Source organism: Myotis daubentonii, chromosome 4 (assembly GCF_963259705.1).
Source record: "Myotis daubentonii chromosome 4, mMyoDau2.1, whole genome shotgun sequence".
Classification (NCBI taxonomy): Eukaryota; Metazoa; Chordata; class Mammalia; order Chiroptera; family Vespertilionidae; genus Myotis; species Myotis daubentonii.
The window spans coordinates 12,274,818-12,301,050 of record NC_081843.1 but is presented as its reverse complement, the minus strand read 5'-3'; the positions used below and the strand labels follow the sequence as shown (position 1 = coordinate 12,301,050).

Genomic DNA, 26,233 nt, shown 5'->3' with positions numbered 1-26,233 from the left:
AAGAATCAACCAATGGATGCATAAATAAGTGGAACAATAAATCAATGTTTATCTCTCCTTTCCACTCCTTCTAAAAATAAATAGATAAAGCCCTGCCGGGGTGGCTCAGTGGTTGAGGGTCAACCTGTGAACCAGGAGGTCATGGGTTCATTTCCTGGTCAGGGCACATGCCTGTGTTGCAGGCTCAATCCCCAGTAGGGGGTGTGCAGGAGGCAGCCGATCCATGATTCTCTCTCATCGTTGATGTTTCTATATCTCTCTCCCTCTCCCTTCCTTTATGAAATCAATAAAAAAATATTTTTAAAAAAGAGCCATTTGATCCAAAGGAGAAGGGCGTCAGGGCCCCATGCTGAAGCAGCTGATTCAGAAACCCAGCTTGAGGTAGTCAGGCCTAGGCTGAGAAGCAATGTAGTTCTATTAGAACAGCCTGCTTGGGAAAGTGTAGGGAGCGGCTCCAGGGTCAAGCCACAAACAAGTGCCAGCCTAACGGACTTGTCCCAGAGCTCTCCTAGCATAATTAGGCCTGACCTTGTAGCCCTCCCTAATTCCTTCCTAAGTAGCTAGTGGGCTGTGGGAGGTGCAGCAAGTTGCCCAAACAAGAACATTTGTATACATGTTAATCTACTCTTGTTTTAATCAGACAATAAAATAAAGCATCGGTTTGCAGGCTGGGTCTTCTGTGTCCTCATCCAGGCACAGGAGATATACCGAGCCCCAGCTGTATTCTCTTGTCTGTCTTTTCTGCAATCCTTCACCGCCCCTCCTCAGGTTCACCCTTGGCCGTGCTGGTGCAGCACAGGGTCTTCTCTGGACCCCAGATGAGCCCTCACTGTGTTGACCGCAAAGTCTGCCAGGTATTCCTTCAGCAAAAACAATATTTAATTGGAAATAAAGACAGGATTGCAATACAGTCCTTGCCACCATAGTGAATCAGGTGCAAGTTCGTGGGTAAGCAATAGGAAGTCTTTTATAGAAGGGAAGAGGAAGTGTGTGGTAGGGTTGTTATAACATGGAACTCTTCTTGTAGGGCTTTCCGTCACCACATAGGGCATTTAGAGATCCTCCAGCAGGACTTCCTGATTCCTGTCCAGGTCAAAGACTAGCATTAATTTTGAATCTGGCTAGCAAAAACACCCCACGAGATTTATTTTGTTTTGGTTTGTTTATATTTATTTTGTTTAATTGCAGGTTAGCCTCCGGAAAGTTTATAGGTCTTGGGCTCCAGAGTAAAATCGGAGTAGAGACTGGCTCCGCCGCTTAGACAACTGCCTTGCACCAGCCTACCTCAGTCTCTAGAGCGGATTTCGGCTTCCATCCGCCCCAGGAACTACATTTCCCAGCAGGCCTAACGCCGGCCATGACGTACTTCCTCCCGACATCCCCCGCGAAGGGAAGGAGCCAAGTGGGCTCGAGACCGACGTGACTATCCTTCGTCGTCGCCACCGCTGCTGTATTGAGAGACCTTGTCAGGGCCGTTCCTGCCGCCCCCGCCGGCCACCATGTCCGCCCAGGCGCAGATGCGGGCCCTGCTGGACCAGCTCATGGGCACGGCCCGGGACGGTGAGTCGGGGCGGCCAGCCAGGCGAGGGGCTGGGGCGGGAGTGAGGCGAGGCCGCCGGGCGGCCTGAAGCGGGGGCCGCAACTGTCTGCGCCTGCGCCCTCCCCTCCCCCACGCGCGGAGGGCCGGCGCCGGGCCTTTGTGCGAGCGGGTTCGCCTGGCAGGCGACCTCGGCCGGCTTTTCTCCCTCCAGCGGCGCATCTTCGGCGAGCTCCTCCTCCGAGCCCGCTCCGTCAGTGCGGCTCCATTCCCCTCCCCCACCTATGGTCCTGCCATTTCCAACCGGGGAGTTGGCGAAAGGCTGGAGCCACCATGGGCTCCAGGTCGCCGGCAGCTTGGGAGAAGCTACACCCACGGGAGCCGCTGGGCCTCGAACTCCCGCCGTTCTTGTTCGGTACCATTGCAAGGGGAGCCGTAAATTGAGCTTTTCTTACGAGGGTTCCTGCCGAGTGCTTTCCCACGCCCACTTCCCGCTTAGGAGAGGCTCTGTTTAGCCAGCGCTTGTCAGGCGTTAGGTTAGGTTGTATTGTAGGGAGGAGTGCAAGACCGTGATGGTTGTCTCAGGAGAAAGTGGTTGCATCTTTGCAAAACTATGTTACCTGCTGTGGTTTGTGTTTCCTTTCCTACCGAAGGAATGAAGTTGTAAGTTCACACTGGCACATTCGCAGGGCTGTGCAAATTCTTTGCACTGTATTTCATAGGTGAAAACGTGCTTTTTAGCTTTCTTTGTGTATTGAGTTGCTTTTGAATTGCTTCCCATATTTTTATTTCATACAAACTGAACAATTGTGGCCCCTCTATTTTATTTATAAAGGTTCAGTGTATCTTTGCCTGCCTACATCAATCTGCAAGGGAGTTGCAGAAAAGCCTCATGTTCATCGAGCCGTGAGTCACAACCAATTTCTAAGCTGTTATAACAAAAAAGTGTTTGCTTTTTTTTCACAAGTATCTTTAAAAGTGTAGTTTAGAAAGAGAGCATTTTCCATAAGAAGACACTACATTAATCCTGGATGCTTGCAAATCCTAAGATATAGTCCTCCTCTAGTATTACACAGCTCTGTGTCCTATACACAGATTAGCTTTAAAATTTGTCACGTTCCACTTTGCCTTTACTTTTATGTATCATTCCCCTGACTTCCTTACTGCAGGTTGGGCAAGAAAACTTTTCCTTTAAAACTTTTCAACAGCGGGCATAAAATTCTGCAGCTGAGGTCTTGAAGAATGCAGATGGGTACAGTATATGTTGGAACTCACAGTGTGTATTGACTAACCTAGTTCCTTTTTGCCTTTTTTTTTTTTTTTTAAAGTTTTTTTCTTCTTCTTTTTAGTATTGTCTTGTTAACAGTGACTCCCAGGTGCCAACTCTTCTTTTAAAGGGTGGGGGTGAAAAGGGGATAGGAAAGACTAGGTCTAGATTATTTATTAGCGGTAGAGTTTGAAAGCTTTCTTTGTATTTTTGAGCAAAATGCTGCCTACACATTTTGTCCACAGCAAAACAATTAGATTAATAAATAGCTTTTGTTGGTGGAAACTACCAGCTATAGGTCATACGTGGTGATTCATGGCCCTCTGATTAACATGGGTTTTGGTATCATTGCCCATATGTATGTGTGGGGATAGTGGCCTTTTGGTGCTCAGCCTTTTACTTCTGACTCCTTGACTTCTTTGGCACAATGATGGAGTTAGATCTTATTAAATGTGATTCTTCATGTTACATTTAGCATCAGAAAACATCTGTATTCCACTCCAGTTGTAAATATCTCTAGATCAGCTTTTCAGTGTATTTGGTAGTCTGCAAATCATCCAGGTGACTTGTACCAGATATGCTTTTGTATTTAACATGGTATTGTCGTATTTAAAACCACAAATAAATTTCAGGAGATGAAACCAGACAGAGGGTGAAGTTTACAGATGACCGAGTCTGCAAGAGTCACCTTCTGGACTGCTGCCCTCATGACATCCTGGCTGGGACGGTAGGTGCATTTGGGGGGTGGAGGGAGACATCACAGAACACCCAGGCTGGGGTGCTGTGTAGGCAATATAAGTTTTCTAGGTTGAATTCTGTCTTCCTTTATCAGATAGAAATCACCTTTATTGCCCCTTCAAATTATAGGTTCTGTTAGTAAATGGAATTGTTTTTAATAAACCATTTTTAAAAATAGGTTTTTATTGCTTTTTCAAAGAGAGAGGAAAGGAGAGAGAGAGAGAGAGAGAGAGAGAGAGAGAGAGAGAGAGAGAGAGAGAGATGGAAACATTGATGAGAGAGATGATGGAAACATCGGTCCGCTACCTCCTGCACACTCCTTACTGGGATCCAGCCCACAAGCAGGGCATGTGCCCTGACCTGGAATCACACTGTGACCTCCTCGTTCATAGGTTGACGCTTAACACTGAGACAAACAGGCCGGGCAAAAGTTACCAGGTTTTTGTAGAGTCAAACAAGATAACATTTCTTCCCTGAATTTTGAAGTTTTCAAAAAATCAGTTGGGCATAACATTGATTTTTCTAGTTTTGTGTTATGCCACCCTTCCAAGAAAGTAACACATGATTCAATGAATATAGACCCCTAAAATTTTAAGTTCACTTCAGATGAACAAAACAGATTAGTGCTAATTTTGTAGAATGTGCATTTATTCAAAATTAGATAGGATTTAAGAAGACTAGGAAGTGTAGGATCTATAAAGATCAGCACCATTTTAAGATTTTGCAGCCACCTCCTGGATATAAAAACTGTCTTTTCATTTTAAGGCTCAAATGTGCATGTACTAGTGAATGTTTTCTTTGTGATTAATCATTGCTTTATTAATATCATTGTGGTGGGAAACTGCTTAGGTGTATTAAATCTTCTCAAGCTGGCTCTTCAGACAGCAAATAGGAAATGCATGCCAAACGTTGTGACTCTTACCTCGGGCTTACCTGCACTTTGACCTTGTGTAGGAAAGCATTGTAACTCGAATTTGCTACACATTTTTGTTTGTGTTGCTCTTTGTGTACCAGAGAAAGTCAAGCAGAATTGGCTAATTCAGAGCCAAAGGAATCCATCAGTATAGATGCCTGGCTTCCATTAGTTATAAACAGTTCAGCTATAGAATACTCCTGCAGGAGAAGTTTCATAACCTGGAATTGTTGATAGATCTTAGTGGGAGAAGTTTGCAGACGAGGGACATGCATCAGAGTAAAGCATTTCAACCATGTTTTTCTTTTTTTCTTCTTTTTTAAAATATATGTTTTATTGATTTCAGAGAGGAAGGGACAGGAAGAGAAAAGAAACACCAATGATGAGAGAGAATCATTGATTGGCTGCCTTCTGCACGTCCCCCACTGGGGATTGAGCCTGCAACCTGGGCATGTGCCCTAGACAGGCATCACACCTGGGGCCTTTCAGTTTTCCGGCCAACGCTCTATGCACTGAGCCAAACCGGCCAGGGCCGTGGTCGGCAAACTCATTAGCCAACAGAGCCAAATAGCAACAGTACCACGATTGACATTTTTTTTTTTTTAACACCAAGCAACTTACAGGGCTACTGCTTTGAAATTTCTTTTGAGAGCCAAATTTTTTAAACAAACTCCATAGGTAGGTACATTGTTATTAACTTAATGAGGGTACTCCTAAGCTGGCCTTTCCTAAAAACGTCCTCAATCTGACTGAGGTACGTTCGCTGAGGTTGACCCCTTCTAACTCTCCCATCCACACTTGTCTTGTATACTTGTTTCGTCTATCTCCTTTCTGAAAACCGACTTCTGGACATGGGCCATGAGGTTTCAGTTGCACTGTACATGCACGCCTGCACGTAGTATTTTGTGGAAGAGCCACACTCAAGGGGCCAAAGAGCCACATGTGGCTCGCGAGCCGCGGTTTGCTGACCACTGGGCTAGGGCCAACCATATTTTTCTTAATCAAATCCCTATGTAGCGTTGTTCCAGAATGCTGGTGAGAAAAATAACCAGAATGAGGTCATTTCCTACCAATGTTTATTGTGTTAGGTATAGATTAATTCACCAAATATTTATTGGACACCTAGTCTCTGTGTCAGGCCCTGGGGATATGGTGCCAATAAGACTAAGTCTTTGCTGTCATGTAATGGTGGAAGAGAGCATACAATAAATAATGAGTGGGTAATAGACTGTTCTAGATAGGGTGATAAGGTAAGGCCTCTTAGGGACATTGGAATAGAGACCCTTATGGTGAGAAGGAACATGTGCCTGGCTTTGGGGGTATAATGCTCTGGGTAGAGGATGGAGATGAAGACAGCAGGAATGCCACTGGTGTATCTGGACTGGTGTGAGTTGGGGGAGGGAGGCAGAGGCTGTGGAGTCATTTGAGTTATGAGAAGCCACGGACTGATCCGAGTCACTCCTGTGTGGGGTTGGCCAGGGGCACCTCAGTAGAAGGAGTCTGAGGAGGAGCAGACTGAGGAGAAGGAGACAACCCAGGAGACATGTTCATGTGAAGGTGCAAATCTCGAGTTGCCGGGGATCGATTAGGATGAGGATTGGGAATTCAAATGGAGGTTGTAGTAAAGGTTGAGCCTCATTGGGTGTGGGCTACATGGAAGTGGAAGGTGAGGGGTAGAGTTAAATGATGGGTCTTATGGGGAGTTTGTGTTAAATTGGAATGATTATAATTCTTTAGAGTGGAGCTGCAAGACGTCAGCCTGCTAAGGGCTATGCCAGGCCCACATTTTTGTTCAAAACTATATCCTGTCATTGGGGTAAGGCGAAGAGGAGTGGAAGTAATACTTGTATTGGGGCCTAATGGAAAAAATATAGTATTGGTTAGTAAGTTTGGGAGAGTAAAATTGCTGGGGGGAAGGTAGTATAACTTGTCTCAGTGGAAGCCACGGACTGATCAAAGGTTTTGATCAGTTTTCCAAAGTTTCTGGAAGAAACCTTTAATGTCTTTTCCTGTTAGCAGTGTCAGAGCACTAGTGAGAACACAGGTATTTGTGCAATAAAAACCGTCTGACAGGCTGGATTTAACAGCCACTTGGGATATTTTGGAAAGACCTAAAGAGTGTGGTGTTTCAGCTGTTTGGTGTTTAGCTGCCAGGGTAATTGGCCAGTACTTCCCTGCCTCCTTGGCAAAGCGGAAAAGATACTTCCAGAGAGTAACCATGGCACCCAGGCCTACCCTCCGCTTACTTTAGCTTGAGGGCTCTCACCCAAAGGAAGACAGCGGTGAGTTTTGCTTCATTTGTGGTTCCCTAATGTAAAAACTTCCTTGGCATTTGGAAGTTTTTAAAGTGGAAATTGATTGCACTTAAAATTTTTAGCACTTAAGGTTTTAGTGCTTCCTGTGGTAGTTACTTCATTAGCTTTTATTTTGTTTTTTTAAAGAGAGTGGAAGGGAGAAAGGGAGGGACAGAAACATCAGTTGGTTGTCTCCTTTATGCTCCCCGATGGGGATCTAACCTGCGGCCCAGGTACTTGCCCTTGCCTCTGACCGAGAATCAAATCCTTGATCCTTTGGTGAGTGGGCCAATGCTCTAACCCAGTGGTCGGCAAACTGCGGCTCGTGAGCCACATGCGACTCTTTGGCCCTTGAGTGTGCCTCTTCCACAGAATACCGACTTCTGCGCATGGGCCACGAAGTTTCAGTCGCACTGTACATGTGCGCCCACACATATTTTGTGGAAGAGCCACACTCAAGGGCCGCATGTGGCTCGCGAGCCACAGTTTGCCGACCACTGCTCTAACCACTGGCCAGGGCAAGACTTCATTACCTTTTAAGTATTTCTGATAGCTGCCATTAATTTTTCAGCTAAAGCACATAATTTCATTTGTGGAAACTATGTATTTTAAAGAATCTTAATTGGTACTTAAAAGAGTGAATGAAGCAAAAGTCAACTTTATAGGGACAGTGATTCTAGTTGCAACTTTGGCTTTTAGAACCACTATTGCTCTACCTCTAGATCCCCTGTGTAACCAACATACATGAACTATATATGACTTCAGAGTAAGAATAATGAAGGAAAAAGAGGTTTTAGCATTTAAATGTAAGAGTCAATCTTTGGTAGAAATGAAGATAAACTCCACACTAGGCAGCTCACTCATTATTACTGTCACTGGTGATATTGAAGGGGATATTTATTTATGTATTATTTTTTTAATATACTTTTATTGATTTTATAGAGGAAGGGAGAGAGAGATGGAAATATTAATGATGAGCGTCATGGATCAGCTGTTTCCTGTACACCCTGACATGTACCCTTGACCAGACTCGAACTCAGGACCCTTCATTCCGCAGGCCGATGCTCTATCCACTGAGCCAAACTGTCTAGGGCTGAAGGATATTTTGCTAGTGAGCATGGCACATACCTTCTGTGAAATAGGGCCCAAGAGTCAGGCACTGTGAGCCTCTCTAATTTTCTTAAAATGTTATGATTTTATAACACGTGAAGGTTTTGATATCATTATGAACACAGTTTGAGCTCAAAGGAGTTCTGGGTTCCATCATTTTTTGTTTACTAGTTCTGAGTTGTCTCATTGGATGTTGGGTTTGTTAACTTGAACTCTTACTTGGTAAGCATGATTCTCAGCATACAAACTTCCCTGTTGCTGTTTAGATGTCAGAGGCGGTGTTTGTGTCTGTGCAGTCTTGTACTCAGGATTTAGATAAGAACTGTGTAGGGTTAATTGTTCTACATGTGCTTAAAACACATGATAGCACACCAGGCTAATCTTACTGTAACACAGGTGATTTGTTTAGTTAAAGAGCCTTTTGTTTCTCAAAGGGGCAACTGAGTGGCCCCATTATATGTCCAGGGTCATTTACCAGGTTAGGAGAATGGAGGATTCATTTGGCTCTGAATCGGCCCATTCTGCTTTATTCCCTTTGGTATACTAAGTGCTGCACAAAAGCCAAGTGTTAGGTTGTGTTGTAATTGCCAAAACCTGACTTCTGTCTGCCCTTTCCTTTTCTTGTCTCTGCAATTTGAGCATCTTGAGTAGTAAAGATTGCGTGAGGGAATGCCTAGAACTAGAAGCTTGTTGCTGTCAGGACACTCAGGTTTTCTTGCCTCTTTCTTGCCACCCCCATCCCCAATTCTGCTATTAAAAAAATAGGTATTTTTTTTCTGTGACAGATGCAAAAATAAAATTTGCAAAATTAATTAATGTGGTTTTCATTTGTCCAATTATCTCTGGGTCTAAAAGAGATATAAACTTTACACTGTCAGATGCATCAGTTCTGAGTATCATGTAGTCACGGTGGTAAAAGAAAAATAAGGCTTCTCAGCCATATTCTGTTTCTTAATTTTCTTATGATAGATTAGTATTCAAAAAAGTATTGTTTATATTGGTGACAGTTGAGACACCAGAGCATGTGCTTTCTAATGGGTAGATGTTTGTGTGTAAACTTGTGTTTTTTTCTTACAGCGCATGGATTTAGGAGAATGTACCAAAATCCACGACTTGGCCCTCCGAGCAGATTATGAAATCGCAAGTAAAGAAAGGGACCTGTTTTTTGAATTGGATGTAAGTTTTATTTGGTGTTCATTAGTCCCTATTGTGAAGAGCCAAATATTGAACTAACAGGAATAATGCAACATATGTAAGTTATGAAGCAAACAAAATAGATACTTGTGATTCCATCACTCTAGCTGAGGACTGGAACATGGCCAATACCATTTTGTGTCTGCCTGTGTGTCTACCTCCCCAACACTATTCTATACTTTGTGTGTGTCATTTCCTTTTAAAAATATTTTTATTACATATTTTTATGATTCCTTGAAGATATGTTTATTCTTTCTTGTTTTTGAAGCTTTATATAAATGGTTTCATAGTGTAGACAGTTGTTCATAACCTTTTTTTTGTTCAGTATTGTGTTTCTATTTACCCATTTTGCAGGGTATTGTTTGTTTTCATTGTTGAGTATTGCCCAACTATCCATTCTTGATTCATAGCAAAATTAGTGGGGTTTTTTGCTATTATGAAGAGTATAATGAATATTCTTGCATATCTTCTTGGTGCATGTGTATAAGGATTTTTCTAGGATATATTCTATTACCTAGGATATATTCCTAGGAGAGAGAGTTGGTAGTTTGTAAGGGATGCACGTGTTCATCCTTTCAAGATAATTCTTTTCTTTTTTTCTCTCTATTGTTTGATAAAGTAGCTGAATCAATTTACACCCACAATAGGAGTGTATACATCCTCACCAACATTGGTATTATCAGACTGTTAAATTTTTGCAATTTATTGGTTATAAAATGACATTTCACAACTTTTGTTTATTACTTTCTTCCAAAGAAACCTTTTTAAAACTATTTTTTTCTGAATTTGTCCCCGTTTTCTCTGTGATACCCTGAATATCATGATAATCCATGCTGCATGTCAGTTTATGTACTGTGATTCCTTCCATGCTACTACAACCATTGTAATATCTTAGATTTTCCCCCCCTTTAAGGCCAGTTTTTACCCCTCCTCTTTTGAGAATGTATGATTTAGAGTTTTTTTTTTTTTTTTAAGAGTTGTTTTGTTTTAATTTATTTTTCCTCCTAATCCTCCAACACTATTATGAGCAGAAGTCATTAGAAGGGTTTGATGCCATTCAGTTTCCTGAGTTGAAGACTGTGAAGGAAGCCAGAGAAAAATGAAACCCAAGGAAAAACGTTTTTCCCCTCAAGGACATGTTAAAGGATATATTGTTGCTGGAGTAAATTCTGGTTAAGCCAGTAGTCTTAAAAAGTGATTAGAATGAAGAATATTTTTTTTCAAATATATTCTTTAACAGCAGTGTGCTCTCAGCATTGAATCTTTGAATTAACAAAAAATGTCTAGCAAAAGCTCAGCTAACAGGTGGGACTTGGAAATGGTAATTTTCTATATTAGTTTTAATTCTTCAATAACCTAAAAATGATTATATAAAGAGGCTATTGCCTAGGGACATCAGGTTTTAGTAAATTGATAGCTATAGAGAGGTATAGGTTGAAATGTCAGTTTTATTTAGTTAATGTAATGTATTATTTAGTTAATATATTAGAAACATTAGCATTTATATTAAGTCAGAAGGTCAGCGTACTTTTTAAATGGCCTGATTAATTTAATGTCAGAGAATAGGTAGAAGAAACTGAGACTATAGAACAGGGTGGGCAAACTTTTTGACTCGAGGGCCACAATGGGTTCTTAAACTGGACCGGAGGGCTGGAACAAAAGCATGGATGGAGTGTTTGTGTGAACTAATATAAATTCAAAGTAAACATCATTACATAAAAGGGTACGGTCTTTTTTTTTTTTTAATTTTATTCATTTCAAGTGGGCCGGATCCGGCCCGCGGGCCGTAGTTTGCCCACAGCTGCTATAGAAAGAGATTGAAATATAAATAGTAATTTAGTTTATTATGAAGGGTATGTGTTCAGTCAGAGTAGAGAAGATGGTTTTGTTTTTTTTAAATATTTTTATTGATTTTTTTTACAGAGAGGAAGGGACAGGGATAGAGAGTTAGAAACATCGATGAGAGAGAAACATCGATCAGCTGCCTCCTGCGCACTCCCCACTGGGGATGTACCCGCAACCAAGGTACATGCCCTTGACTGGAATCGAACCTGGGACCCTTGAGTCCGCAGGCTGATGCTCTATCCACTGAGCCAAACCGGTCAGGGCTAGAGAAGATGGGTTTTTAATGAACAGTGTTGGAAACTGTGGATTAGCCAGTTGGAAAAATACCAAGTTGGAGCCCCAAAAAGGTAATTTTGTGTTTGTCATCTTCAGATGTTATAAAGCCTAGAAGCTATGAGAAAGATGGATGCATTAGTCTATATGAAAACTTAAGATACTATCTTATGGAAAATTCCCATACATAAGATAAGACAAACTGAGGCAAAATATTTGTATATGTGATGATGGGCTAGTTTCCTTTATACAGTAAGTCTTCTGTGACTTTAGTGAAACGATGTAAAAAGAAACCAATTTTGTCGTAGGCTAGTAGATATAAGCAAGAGTAAAGTTCCTGTAGCATCTCATGGATGTTGAATGAAATGATATTATTCGAGGACCTGCTATATATATAAAATTCATCATGATTGACATAGCTCAATAGAAAACGGGCGCCGAGCATTTCCTAGCAGGCATCTAATCCTATAACAGGTGCTTACCTTCATTCAGAACTAAAGAGATGGGGAGTTAACTAATCCTGATACACCTGGATCTCAAGTATCTCAAGGTGTGAAAACACGTCCCACCAGTGCCAGTTGTGAGAGTATACCTGACTGAACACTTGCATATGTACTAAGATAAATTTGCTCCAGAATATTCTTAGAGCATTATAACTGCAGAAAGCAGGAACCAAGAAGACTTCCCTCAGTAAGGGACTGGCTAGATTAGTGGAATGATCTATAACTGTGAAAAGAGAATTGAGGTAGTTCAGTGTATGTTGATGTGAAATTACCTCTAAGATTAAATAGAAGAGCAAAATGTGGTATGATGCTTCCATAGTGTGTTTTTTGTGTTGTTTTGTTTTTCAGGAAGGGAGGGTGTTTTATACTCCCTGACATGGTCACTCCTGTCTTAGTTGGAGGGCTAGAACAGGTCAAAAGACCTTTGCGTACTGTGTGAAAATATACTGTATGTGGGAATTACTTTTTCTTTTAAACCACCCTTCCCACTATCTCCTTAAAAATAATTTGACATTATAGAAATCTTATATTAAAATGTTTGATAACCAGTGCTGTGAACACATGGAAGGGAGGCCTTCTGCCCTGAAGCATGAATGGTAACTTGGAGCAGCCGTCTTTGTAGAAGGGCAGTCTTGTCAGGAACTGTCAGCATGTCCAGTGAACATATATGTATGCTCCTCCCAGAACTCTACAACTGGGAAGGTATCTTGGGGATTTGCGCAAATGAGTACACAGAAAAGAGGCTTGTTGCAACTTTTTTCAGGGGGAAGAAAAGAAGCTATGATGAAACTATTTATTAATGGGGGGTTGGCACACAAATTGTGGTCCTATCATTCTGTTTCGTGAAGTTTTAAGCAGGTATCTCTGGGTGTTAGGGAGATTTTACCTTAGAAGGTTTTTTATAGTAATGGCTTTATTTTTTTAAATATATTTATTTATTTATTTTAAAAAAATATATATTTTATTGATTTTTCACAGAGAAGAAGGGAGAGAGACAGAGAGTTAGAAACATCGATGAGAGAGAAACATCAATCAGCTGCCTCCTGCACATCTCCTACTGGAGATGTGCCCGCAACCCAGGTACATGCCCTTGACCGGAATCGAACCTGGGACCCTTCAGTCCGCAGGCCGACGCTCTATCCACTGAGCCAAACCGGTTTCGGCTATTTCTTTATTGATTTCAGAGAGGAAGGGAGAAGGAAAGAGAGAAACATTAATGAGAGAGAATCATTGATCAGCCGCCTCCTGCACGCCCCCTACTGGGGATCGAGCCCACAACCTGGGCATGTGCCCTTGGCCGGAATCGAACCTGGGACCGTTCAGTCCCTAGGCCGACACTCTATCTGCTGAGCCAACCAGCTAGGGCCAGTAATGGCTTTAGGTATAGTTCACATGGCATAGAATTTGCCCTACCTTAAAAATTTATATTAAAAGTTTTTTCTCAGAATATAAATTTGTTAAATTAATTTGATGAAAATGATTTTCGGTAGATAATATACACTCACTGTTACAGATTGCAGAGCTCTAGAAGGCTCTGAGACTTTTCATGTGGAAGTCTCCCCTTTCTACATGACTAGCCATCCAGTATCTGTCTGTTGAGGTCACTTGTAGCTTTCAAAGAACATTTATTCAGAATTAATTCTCATAGAAGCTAGTTGTGATTTGGGGGATGGGGTGTTTTTCAGAATTGCAATTTTGATAAGAAGAACGCATTAGCTTTTTGACCAGATGTGGTTAATAGACCCACTCTTGATAGACCCTGCTGCTGCCTCATGATAACCTGTTTGTTGGCACTTAGCTCCCAGGCTTGGGATGCATTAGCTCCTAAGTGTCCATATTGAGGTTGGTTTCTGGAAGGGCTGTAATGTGATCATCACTACTGGGAGATAGACACATGTTTCATTTTCACAAGTGAGCCATCACTAATCCATGATTTTTTCTCATTTTTCTTAACACATTTGTGTAGCTCACCAAATGTTTTGGTAGAATCTCTTCATTGTTGGCAATATTTCTGTGAGGTGGGTCAAACATTTACCTCCGAAGTCTCTGAAAGTTCTATAAGTTTAATATTCTTTGCCAGAATTAATGGAAGCAGTAGTATGTGATACTGAGTAGGAGAGGAATCAGATTCTGTTCAGTAGATCAATCAGGGATATTTAGGAGTTTTTTTGTTTTTTTTAACCCGGGTTACATTACAGAGACAGCTGACAAAAAAAGTATAACATCCTGTTTTAATATTGAAAAAAATATGTTCAATATAGCAGGCATTTGAATTATATTTTAAATCATTTTTATTTATTTTTAAAAGATGTTTTTATTGATTTTAGAGAAAGAAGAAGGGAGAAGGATACAGAAATAGAAACATCATTGATCAGCTGCCTCATGTACACCCCCCTACTGGGGATTGAGCTCACATGGGCATATGTCCTGTCTGGGAATTGAACCAGCTACCTCTTGGTTCATGGGTTGACACTCAGCCACTGAGCAACACCAGCGGGGCTAAATCATTTTTATTATACAAGAGGTGTTTTTTCAAAATAGGTTGTTGAAGTCAGATCAACACGAAAGTTTTGCAATCTAGATGGTACTAAGATACCCATGCCTTTTGTTTATTTTAGAAAAGAACTCTTTTTAAAACTGGAGTTCATAGTTGATTTATTAATTCATGATGCAATGGTTTAAAGGAAAATTCTCTTAAAATAAGAACTAATCAGCCCTTTTTACAAATTTAAAATACTTACAGACTTTCAGTCACTTCTAAGCAATTTGTAAGAAATTGCCCTAAAAGAGTATTTACCTATGTATGAGAAGACGTAAGATGTTTATTGCTATAATTTTGAAATAATGAAATTGAAAAATCCCAACTACGTATTTATTAGAGGGGTTACCATAGTTGTGTTAAAATAAGTGAAATACTACACCAGGGGTCCTCAAACTATGGCCCGCGGGCCACATGCAGCCCACCGAAAACATTTATCTGGCCCCCCGGGTGTTTTTGCTGCTGCTGCCTGTCCTGCTTAGCAGCCGACTAGTCCCGGGCCCGCAGTGCGCATGTGTGGAATGTCTGAGGGACAGTGAACTGGCCCCCTGTTTAAAAAGTTTGAGGACCTCTGTAAGCCGTAGATCATAGATGTGTATATTGATGTGAAAAAGATAAAAAGGAAACTTGCAAAACCTGTTTAGTTGGAATTAAAATTTTGTGTTTTTATATACTTTTTAAATTTTTATTTTTCAATTGCAGTTTACATTCAATATTATTTTGTATGTCAGGTGTACAGCATAGCAGTTATACAATCATATACTTTACAAAGTGGTCCCCCCCAATATTTCATGTACCCACCTGGCATTGCGCATAGTTATTACAGTACTATTGACTATATTCCCTATGCTGTATTTTACATTCCTGTGACTATTTTGTAATTCCAATTTATAGTTTAACACAATTTATATACCAAACTCTTAAATGGATAGTGCCATAGCTAATGCTCTCACCATGGTGTATCAGAATTCCGGTTTTCACATCTTCACTGACAGTGAGTTGTCAAACTCTGGGTCTTTGTCAGCGAGAGACCCAAAAGGTGTAAAAATGTACAGTGGGGCCTTGACTTACGAGTTTAATTCGTTCCGAGACCGAGATCGTTAAGGAGCTCGTTAACTCAAATTACTCTGTCAACTCAAAGCCAAAAATCAGCTGAGATTAGTCGGGACACTCGTAAGTCAAAGCCCCACTGTATTTCTTTGTGGGCTTGACAGAGTTGTCATCAAGATATTTCTTTGTGTAGGTATTCCCTGCCTATACCCTCAGTTTAAGCGTGATGGACAGGACTTCTGGCACCTTTCCACTCAGGAGCCACCCAAAACTCGGGTGTTTTATCTGGGAGAAGGTGCCTACCATTAGCTTCTTCCATCCTAACGCAGCCTCAGCCTGACCATGCTAGGACCAGACCTTGCTTTCTTGAGTGTTTTGTCCAGGAATTTTCTAGGAAAGGGCATGTAATACTTGCTGTTAGGTACTCTATGTAAATGCATTTCTTGCAAGTTTCTCAACTTGAACACTGGCAAATAGCAATGTTAACTCATTAGTTTATCCTATGGAAAAGTTACAGAGCAGTACATTTCTTAAGTATCCAGATGTTGAAAATGAAAATAATTTGTTTCTCTTTAATTTAGTGTAAATACAGTTGACCTTTTCTTTAAATTGTCTTGTTCTGTGATGTTCTACTTGACAGGTTTCTAGGACAACACACCATGTTAACTAATTTTGAAACTGTCTTAATATACCAAATGTGACCAGTTCTGTCTGATTATACCTAGTTTTTTAGTCTTATATATGCACAGTACTATATATATATATATATTTTTTAATAGTTATAGTTTATTTTATAAGTCATATCCTGGGTTAGAATCCCTGTGTCACCTTGGGCAAGTTATTTCACCTGTTTCTATTCATCTGGAAACGGGGCTGGTGATAACTCTCAGAGTTGTGAGGATTCAATGTAGGGAGCTAAACCACAGGGGTCCTTGCATACTACTATCACTTAGTGGTTTGGAACCTATACCTCAGCTTCTTCGTCTGAGAAATGGAAATCCCTGTACAGCTGTTCTGAGGCATGTGTGGAACAGACAACACTGTCCATTGGCACATGCTTGCTGTGACCATTCTGACAACATTGTTTTGTCTCAGGCTCATGGATTGCTGGCTGGTGTCACTGCTGCTGGGCAGGCAGAATCAGAAACAGCACAGTCACAGACAGTCCTGTGTGTGAAGGCACAGCCTCCTGCAGCAGCAGTGAGACCTGTGTGCCAGTGCTGCGCTGTGTCCAAGTACCCGTAGTACATGTTTCCTCTCATCACCCTTGAGTTATGAGAAGTTGGATGATTTTCTAGTAAGTTGTGATTAGGACTTAATTTTTAGATGCAAATACCTTTTTTAAAAAAAATCATTTACTGAAATGCATAAAAGAATACCACAATAAATGGTCATAATACAATGACCCTGAAAAGGGTACCTCACTTTATTTATTTTTTAAAAATGTTTTTATTGATATTAGAGAGAGGAAGGGGAGAGAGAAATATTGATGAGAGAGAAACAACATCGATTGGCTGCCTTTTGTACACCTCGTGCTAGGGATGGAGCCTGCAACCCAGGCATGTGCCCTGACTCAGAATCGAACCAACAATCTCTTGGGCAGGGGTCGACACTCAACTGTTGAGCCACACGATCTAGCAAGGGTGCCTCGTTTTAAACAGCTTTTTTTTTTTTTTTTTAAATATATTTTATTGATTTTATACAGTGAGGAAGGGAGAGAGATAGAGAGCCAGAAACATCGATGGGAGAGAAACATCGACCAGCCGCCTCCTGCACATCTCCCACTGGGGATGTGCCCGCAACCCAGGTACATGCCCTTGACCGGAATCGAACCTGGGACCCCTCAGTCCGCAGGCCGACGCTCTGTCCACTGAGCCAAACCGGTCTCGGCTTAAACAGCTTTTTAAAGAGCAATTTTTGTACAATAAAATCAATTCATTTAAAATTGTGCATTTTGATTGAGCCATGGAACCTCAAATGTATTTCAATAAAGTTTTTTTATAGTTTTTAAAAATTTTCGTTGCTATTGAGAATCAGATCTATTTTTCATGGCCTTTTTAGTTTTCTAGTATAGAAGACAGTGGCTTAATTTAAATATTAATCTTTCAGTTTTCTGCTGAGATGTCTGTAATAGAATTTAATCCATTATAGCAATTACTGTTACTATCATGTGGAGAGTAATCAAGTATTTCAAGAAATGCAACATTAAAAAAATCATTTAGACCTGCTCTTTGATTTCACTCTGAAATTGAGAAGCACATTGCAGAGAGGGAGGGGCAGTAGAAGCTGGCAGTTAGTCCTGGCCGGGTGGCTCATGGGTTGGAGTGTCGTCCTGGTCAGAGCATAGACCTAGGTTATGGGTTCGATCTCTTTTGGAGGCCTGTACAGGAGGCAACTAGATGATGTTTCTCACATCGATGTTTCTCTCCCACCCCCCTCTCTCGTGCTCTCTAAAATCAATCAAAAACATATCTTCGGATGAGGAATTTTTTTTTTTTTTAAGTGAGAATTTAAAAGAAGAAAAGAAAAAAACCTGGCAGTTAAAACACCTCTCGGTCTGCCTATTCTATTTTGTGAAGTTTATTGTTTAGTTTATAACTGATCAGAAGTCTGATTCTGGACCCTGCCAATTTGGATTCTGCTTAAGATATAAGTGGTTTCTCTGATTGGTAAAGACACTGGCACTGTCGTCAGATGTCTATTCTCTATTGGGCCCCTGGGCCTGCCTCGGGTGTGAAATGGCTCTACTTGTGTAGACATAAGAGGGGCTCCGCTCCAGAGTCTCAGTGCCTGTGTGTGGATGAACTGGGGCATCTCAGGCTATTCTCTTAGGAGCTGTGTCCTAGGTGAGCACAGATGGTATGTGACCCATATCAGCTCATTGGAACTTTGATCCTGGTGAGTTCAAATTTGTCCGCACAACTGATTTACTCTATATTTTTCCAGGAAACACGGGGCATCCAGTCAAACAAATGCCAATCATTTGCATTCCTGATTGTTTGATTTGAACATAGTGAAATGTTATTCTAATGTCAACCGATCCTGTGGAGCACTTTCTTAATAGCTCACCTGCTCTCTCCTGGCCATCTTTGGGGGGAGGGATATGGATTATCACCACTTGGTCTGTTGGCCTAACTTTCATCTTCCTTGTTATCATTTCCACCCAAAATTTTCTTCTCTCTCTCTCTCTCTCTCTCTCTTTTTTTTAATGATAGATCATACTGTCTGACTGTCATCCATGGCTATACTTCCTTGCTTTCAAGGTGATGCTGACATTAGCAGACTGGCTCATGGGTATAACTTAGGAGATGCTGCTTATTGGTGGTAGCCTGAAAGGTGGACAAGTGATTTCCTATTTGTATGTATGTGAAATTAATGTTGGGCCTTTGACTAGTATGACAAATTAACTGCTTAGTATACTAGTATGTGACAGCTTGTTAATTAGTATTTTATTGTTCCCTATCAACTCTCTCCAGAGTAAGCATTTAGATTTCTAGAGTTTCTTTTCCTTTATCTCTTTGGGTAAGTAGTCTACCAGTTTTCCTGGTATTTTAGACAGTAGGCAATAACTAAACGTATTCACAGCTCTCAGTAATATTTGTTCTATTGTTTTGTTTTGAGGTGGAAGGGGGAGCTCTACCCTCAGAACATGAGGGGTAATATTTGCGTGGCTCACAAAGACCAGTGAGTACATCATCTGCATTTCCCACAGCTCACCAGAGGAGGGCTCTAACACCAGTTTCGATCCAGCCTTTTCTGTCCCTCAGAGAACACTATTCATTATGGCCAAGTGTTGTAATTTTCCTTAGTATTTTCTTGGAAATGTTGAGGGATGGGGTACCTATTACAAAATTTGGAAATAAATAAATCAGATGAGAAGACTATGCTCCTGAATGATCATTTGGTTTAACAAAGCCCCTTCATTTAATGTGACTATGGATGTGTTGGCTGGAGTGTAGTTTCAGATCTTCCCACTGAACCTACAGGCTTTAAGAAATCAACCCAGGAGTATTTTCCTGTCGAACAAATGGGTTCTTAGATCATACATGTCATTGATCCCAGCTCTCTGCTTCTCCTGAGCTAGGCGATGGATCACTTGGAGTCCTTTATCGCTGAGTGTGATCGGAGAACTGAACTTGCCAAGAAGCGGCTGGCAGAGACACAGGAGGAGATCAGTGCAGAAGTTTCTGCAAAGGTATGTTTGAGAGGTTTTCGCCTTGAGTTATTGGTACAAATCACGGTCTGGTAAGAACTGGGCTGCCGACGGACTTACAGTTCAACATCAGCACTGATAGTGCATCTTTGGGATGGACACTCTGCCTTGAGTGTTTCCAGTAAAAGAGTGGCTGTCAGTGAGCTCTCAGCTCCCAGGAGCTACTGCTGCTGTTCCTGCCCCCACCATACATAACTTTTTAAAGTTTGTGTTTTTAGTACCCTACATAAACCGGAAATGGGAATTGGGGAAATGTTTGAACTTTAGTACATCCATATCATGGAATGAAGGTAGATCTGTATATAATTGGCCTGGGTGTCAGCTGCATTACTCTTCTGTACTCCCTGTTCAGTAGAACTAAAACTGCTCATTGTTTTTTCCCCTTTCAGTTTTGTAAAAGCATTTCTTAGAATATATGCAGTTGCTAACTGGTCCAAAAGTGTTGTTTTATTTCTGAAAGTAAATACAAATAATTAGGCATTTTGCTCACAGTATAAGTTTCGTGTATTTAAACATAGACATTTTATTACTCTTACCCCAAAATATCGAACTGTGTAGGAGACATAAAAAGACACAGCCTAGAAAATAACCAGTGTTGATCCTTGCAGCCATATTGGAAGTGACAGAGATGCCGCTGCTTTTATTGAAACATGGTGTACAGGTTTAGTTTATGGTCAGAGTCTCAGTGTTGGCAATAAGGATGTCGTAATTGTCACAATTCATGTGAGCCACCAAGGATCTTTAACTGTTCTGTTTATTTTCAGTGGAACAGACCAGAAATTCAGCAGGCGACACACTCATTTTCTTTGTATTAAAAATCTTTTGTTTTTTAGATGCCTGTTTACTTGATTGTTTCTCTCCCCCCTTAGGCAGAAAAAGTACATGAGTTGAATGAAGAAATAGGAAAACTCCTTGCTAAAGCTGAGCAGCTGGGAGCAGAAGGAAATGTGGATGAATCCCAGAAAATTCTTATGGAAGTGGAGAAAGTCCGTGCAAAGAAAAAAGAAGCTGAGGTTGGTGAGAAAAATGTCTTCGAGAAAGGGGAAACCGAGTAATTCCAGAGAGTTGACTCTGGACTGAAATTTAAGCCATGCCTCTATTTTTGAATCTTAGGAGGAGTTAAAATAAGGGGAGACATTGACAGGATCCCAGTGCATGCTTGGCCTTGTCTTTACTGTGCCCCCTGGGGTCCCTTTGTAACCTAAGACCAGTCACTTGCCCGATCTGAGCATAATTCCCATGTGTGAGGCTCCATAGAGACCAGTTTTACTGCTTATTCCTCCGGCTCCCTGGGGAGTTGGTGGGCTGTGGTGGTTTTATAGCTTGTGTGACTGGACCACAGTTGTGTTGCAGATTGCTGTGAAGAATGAAACATTTGGTGCTGCATCCTCGGTAGAGAGAGCCTGTGCAGGTTGGGGTGGCATACAAGTGGTATCGGCCTGGGTGCCAGGCCAGGACACTGGCCGTGTGGTCGCAGAACAAATCAAGGGCTCAGTGTTTTTTTTTTACTGATAACTGTTTTCTTACTAGATTATTTTATCTGTTGGATACCTTGTCCTTGAATCCTCACCAGTACAGTTAGAAGTGGCTTGAGAATGGTAGAGCCAGAGTGAGACAGGGTGTGCTCGCCAAGCTTCAGCTCAATGCCAGGCACTTTTTTAGTTGTGAGCAAGCTGGAAGAGGGCCTCCCCTGATGGAGAGGGCACTGGAGAATGGGTGGGGGCACAGACAGAAGAGAATGTGAACAGTTGGGTAAGATTAATTAAGAAGAAATGGGGTCTGAATTGGAGAGTGACTGGGTTGTATGGGGTCTCCAGGTAGGGTAAGTTAATCCTGAAGGCCACTTGGCTGAGATCCACAGACTGAGAAGTTTATCGAAGTGGTGGGGCAGGAGAGCCAGGTAGAGATGAGGAGATGGCATATAGGTGCCTCCGTGTAGGTCTGGTTTTGGTTGTCACCACCTCTGGCTCAGCATGGCATACGTAATAGGATGGTGCCAAGGGTCGTGGGTGTTAGAGCAGTGCTTGCTGAAGGAGTGACAAATTGAAGAGACAGCAATGGGTTTACTCATGATGGCGCTGTCAGGACACCTTTCCATGGTGCCCCAGCAGCACAGGCTGGAATTGAGGTCAGCAGTGTTTGTTGGAAGGTGGTGCTGCAATAATGCTTCATGCACCTGTCACACCAACATGCCTTTCAGTGATATTCGTAGGTAATATAATCCATTCTTGACGTAAAAGAGAGACAAAAGAATTCTCAATACATATCTGATGTTTTTGTATATAATTGCTTAGATTGATCACACTAAAAGATAAATGAACCCTGGCCCCCGTGCTCAGTGGTTAGAGCAATGGCCTAAGCACCAAAGGGTCGTATGTTCATTTAAGTCCTTTATGGGAACTAAATCTCTGTATACTTAAATGGGAAATTTGTGTTTATATGTAGTACAGAGTTAGGCTCCCGGAATTGCTGTTGACAGCTCAGCTGTACCAGGAAGACCAGAGAGTTAGGAGAGACCCTCCGTGGCCTCTTACCACACACTGAAGGCCAGCTTTTTCTGCTTCAAAGAACCAAGCAGACACCAAAGTCTGTGATGGCTCAAAGATTTACACATGGGCTAAAGTAATTGTAGATGTGGCGTTCACCACAGATGCCCAGCCAGTCTCCTGGGAAATGTTTTGAATGTGTGGATTAATAGATTACTTACAGTCAGGCCTCCCTTTAAGGATAAGTGACTATTGTAATGCATATCTTAAACCTGGATTTTGAAGGAGCATTCTAACTTGGGCACAAGCAGCAGTTTCCATGTCATGCTTCATTTTTTTTCGTGTCATATATTTTGAGCCTGAGTGAGTTACTTCTTGTGATTGGACTCAGACTGAAGTGGCTGCAGGAGGGAACTGGTTTTGTTGTTTTGTTGTGCATACTTTCTTCTTTGAAGAGAGTGTCTAATATATTTGTCCTTCCAAATTTTATCTTTTGGCGCTGCATTGGGATATAGCTTCCTGGACATTGGGACACAAATTCTGTGGATGGTGCTCGAGTTTTTTTTGCTTGTTCATTTGGTTTATTTTTTGAAGGACCCTGCTGAAGATTCTCCTGTCTTGCTTCTCTGGTCTTCACTCCCCGCAGTGCCTAAAGACCTGCCTTCACTATTTCCTCGCGGATAGGCAGCATCCTGCTGGTCTGAATGTTTTGAATTTTCCTTGTTTTAAAATCATGGTTTTTTGATTCTTTCAAAAAAATTTCTTTTTTTTTTTCTTTCAAAAAAATTTCTTAATTGATCTTGAGAGAGAGAGAGAAAATCGATCCTTTCCATTTATTTATGCATTCACTGGTTGATTTTTATATATGCCCTGACCAGGGATCGAACCTGCAACCTTGGCCTATCGGGACGACCCTCTAACCAACTGAACTGGCCAGGGCTGTTGGTTCATTTCTTAAATAAATGATGAAGTTAAATTGGTTAAAAATATCTGAAACTTTGAAATGATCAAATTCTTATTTATTTATTTATTTATTTATAACTCACTTCTATCGTCCCTTTAAATATTTCCATTTTAGGGGTTGACTATTTGGTGGCATTTTCATCACTCCATTCTCTTTTTCCAGGAAGAATACAGAAATTCTATGCCTGCATCCAGTTTTCAACAGCAGAAGTTGCGTGTCTGTGAAGTCTGCTCAGCCTACCTTGGTCTCCATGACAATGACCGTCGTCTTGCAGACCATTTTGGGGGCAAATTGCACTTGGGGTTCATTCAGATCCGAGAGAAGCTTGATCAGTTGAGGGTAAGAAGTCTTGTGATCTTTTCGCATTTATTTCCTTCTAGAAAAATTTTGTTTTTATCCTAAGAATGTGCCTTGAGTTTTATAGTGAAATAAATGCTCAATTCATCACTTACTCACACAAGAGACCTAAGGGGCCTTGGACATTTATTTAGTCTGCATTCCCTTTTTATAAGGATAATGGCAGAGTCCGGTACAGGATGTGGACACCTCTTGCACATCTCCGAAATAACTTCTGTTAGGAGATGGGGGAAAACCAGCAGCCTCTAGTTTTTCTCTTTGGACAGAGGCAATGCATGAAGAGCGGTTAGGCTAGATGGGAGACGACACATCCTGGCCCTTGCCTTGAGCCAACTTAGGCTGAGAAGGTAGTTGTTTTCCTGGGTTAGACTGTAAAACATTTGACATCTTGAGTACAGAACACTAAGAAGAAAGGGTAAACATATTTCAGATATTTAGAATTATCGTTCTCCAAACTGACAGGAGTCTTCCCTGCTGTGTACTGTGTTAAAAGATGGGATGCTGGGAAATAGGAAGGCCTTCCCTCTAGACACCTGAAATCTGGTGGAAGGACAAACATGTGGCATCTAACTGTAGGACACTGATAAGACTGAGACCCTTGTGTGCCTCTCAGGAAGGAGCAGTGGGTAGCAGAGCTCTGCCTCGAAGGAGGGGTCCCCAGGAAGGTGATGTGTGATCTCGGCACTGGGCAAAGGAGCTGGAGTGGCAGTGAGGATGTTCTCAGCCACTGGTCTTGACACATTTTATTCCTGTGCTCCCAGTAGGATTTTGAAAATTAATATGCTTTGTCACATGTTTTTAAGTCAGAATTTTTACTTTATTAGTTTATGGGTATCAGAATTGTAAAAATATATGTAGCCAGTAGAACATAAATAACAATTTTGCATTTGTCCCCATTTAAAAAATCTCCTTAGCATTTGGAAATGTCACATTCCCATTGCTCTCTCACTCTCTCTTTCTTTTTTGTTGTTGTTAATCCTCACCTGAGGATATTTTTCCATTGATTTTTAGAGAGAGTTGAAGGGAGATGGAGAGGCAGAGAGAAACATTGACATGAGAGAGACACATTGATTGGTTGCCCCAGAGATTCAGGCGCAACCGAGGCATGTGCTCTTGACCGGAATCGAATCTGGGACCCTTCAGTTCGAGGGCCAACACTCTATCCACCGAGCAAAACCAGCAAGGGCCCATTTCTCCTTTAAATTGTAGTTCCATGCCATATCACTCCATAATTTTGTCCTGAAAGCTTTTCATTTCTGTAACGCATATCTACATCAGAAAGGTGAATTTATTAAAATATTTTCCCCTAAAACCTTAAGAACTTAATTACTCAGTTGACCTAGAAAGTATGTTTTATCTTTACAGTGATGAGTAGTATATAGTTGACCAAAACAACACAAGTATATTACAGATTTTGTTAAATAGCTATTAAACTAACAACAGAAAATGTATTTGGAAGGGTAGCTCTAAATGATAAAGCGGGTGGGAGTTCTATGCTCTAATCAGAGATGACTTCACAGTGGTCCCAGAGGTGTTCACATCTCAGAGCCACACACTGAAATAAATGCGGGGGTATAGAAGACTAAGGCCTTATATGTCGGGTGGGGAAAGATCGTTTTCTAGGGAGTGGGAAGAGTTTGGAAAGGAAATGATGCCAGCCTACAGATCTGTTCATGGTCAGATTTTTTTAGGAAGTGAGCATGGAAGCAGAGGTGCTGAGACTTCTATTATTAATATTAACCTGCCCATTGTGTGTACCTGCCCCAGGTGCAAGGGGTTGGAGGCCCAGTTGTAGAGCTGCAGGTGCCAGACAGGAAGGTTCTCATAGCTGGAGAGTGCTTCAGGGAGGAAAGCTAGCCTCTCTCTCAGACCTTGCTGTGCCTTCTCTTCCTGGGGACCTGGCCTGGTTCCAGTCCACACTGAGATTTAAGATCTCCCTTCATGCCTTCATGGGTATGAGAAGACTGGTGACTGTCTCATTGGCTCGGGCTTCCCTTCAGGACTTCATTTTACTGAGCAAAGAGATCAGGCCATTGAAAGGTTTGAAAGCTGTTGGGTTGGGGATGTACAGATTGAACTGCTTTGCACTAAGCTGTGCTGATTGTGTTCCAGTACTGCAAGTTTCTCAAGGCCTCCTCCAGCCGGTTGCATTTTCTTTTCTGTTGGGTTCACAATCAAGCCTAATGAGCCATGTGTTACGATTGGAGGTTCATGGTCCACTTCCCCTGCTTGCTTCCCTGTGAGGCCAGGTCTAAAGGCACCTGAAGACTGGCTGCTCCTCAACAGGAGCTTGGCTCCCAGCAACAAGATGTATTTGGTCTGATACCTGTGTTCTCTTTCACCATAAAGTTTTCACCAGAAAACTAACTTTATGGATTGATTTAAAGCAATATGATACATTTTCTGTGACTTAGAAGTACAACATCTCTTAGACTATGCAGTTTCTCGCCCTGGCTGGCAAGCTCAGTGGTTAGAGCATCAGCTTGGGCGTTGAAGGGTCGCCAGTTTGATTTCTGGTCAAGGGCACGTACGTGGGTTTGCAAGTTCAATCCCTGCCGTTGATCAGTGCGAGTGTGAGAGGCAATCAGTCAATGTGTCTATCGCACATCCATGTTTCTCTCTCCCTCCCTCACACCATCCCCCCTTCCTTCCACTCTAAAAATCAATGGAAAAAATAATCCTCACTCCTTAGGTGAGGATTAAAAAAAAGAAGGTATGCACTTTGTCACTGAATTTATAAAATGTAATGATAGTTCAGCCAGTGTGGCTCAGTGGTTGAGTGTTGACCTATGAACCAGGAGAACCTAGCTTGATTACTGGTCAGGGCACATGCCTAGGTTGTGGGCTCAATTCCCAGTAGGGGGCATGCCGGAGGTGGCCGATCGATGATTGTCTCTCATCATTGATGTTTCTATCTCTCCCTCTCTCTTCCTCTCTGAAATCAATTAAA

General features: G+C 41.7%; 1 protein-coding gene across 6 annotated transcripts in view; it reads left to right on the top strand.

Annotated features, from left to right (window-relative positions):
- Positions 1 to 1,381: 1,381 nt before the first annotated feature.
- Positions 1,382 to 26,233, top strand: part of LUC7L (LUC7 like) — a 30,097-nt gene continuing 5,245 nt past the window's right edge. The window contains exons 1-7 of one of the 6 annotated variants that reach the window (XM_059692502.1): positions 1,428 to 1,560; positions 2,373 to 2,443; positions 3,437 to 3,531; positions 8,937 to 9,035; positions 19,348 to 19,458; positions 20,346 to 20,489; positions 23,089 to 23,265. In XM_059692502.1, the coding sequence (XP_059548485.1) occupies positions 8,940 to 9,035; positions 19,348 to 19,458; positions 20,346 to 20,489; positions 23,089 to 23,265 (528 nt within the window). In that variant the 5' untranslated portion in view covers positions 1,428 to 1,560; positions 2,373 to 2,443; positions 3,437 to 3,531; positions 8,937 to 8,939. Of the gene's footprint in view, positions 1,561 to 2,372; positions 2,444 to 2,770; positions 2,790 to 3,436; positions 3,532 to 8,936; positions 9,036 to 10,317; positions 10,375 to 17,159; positions 18,626 to 19,347; positions 19,459 to 20,345; positions 20,490 to 23,088; positions 23,266 to 26,233 lie in introns of those variants that run through there. The other 5 variants (XM_059692499.1, XM_059692497.1, XM_059692498.1 and 2 more) reach the window with 5 other exon arrangements.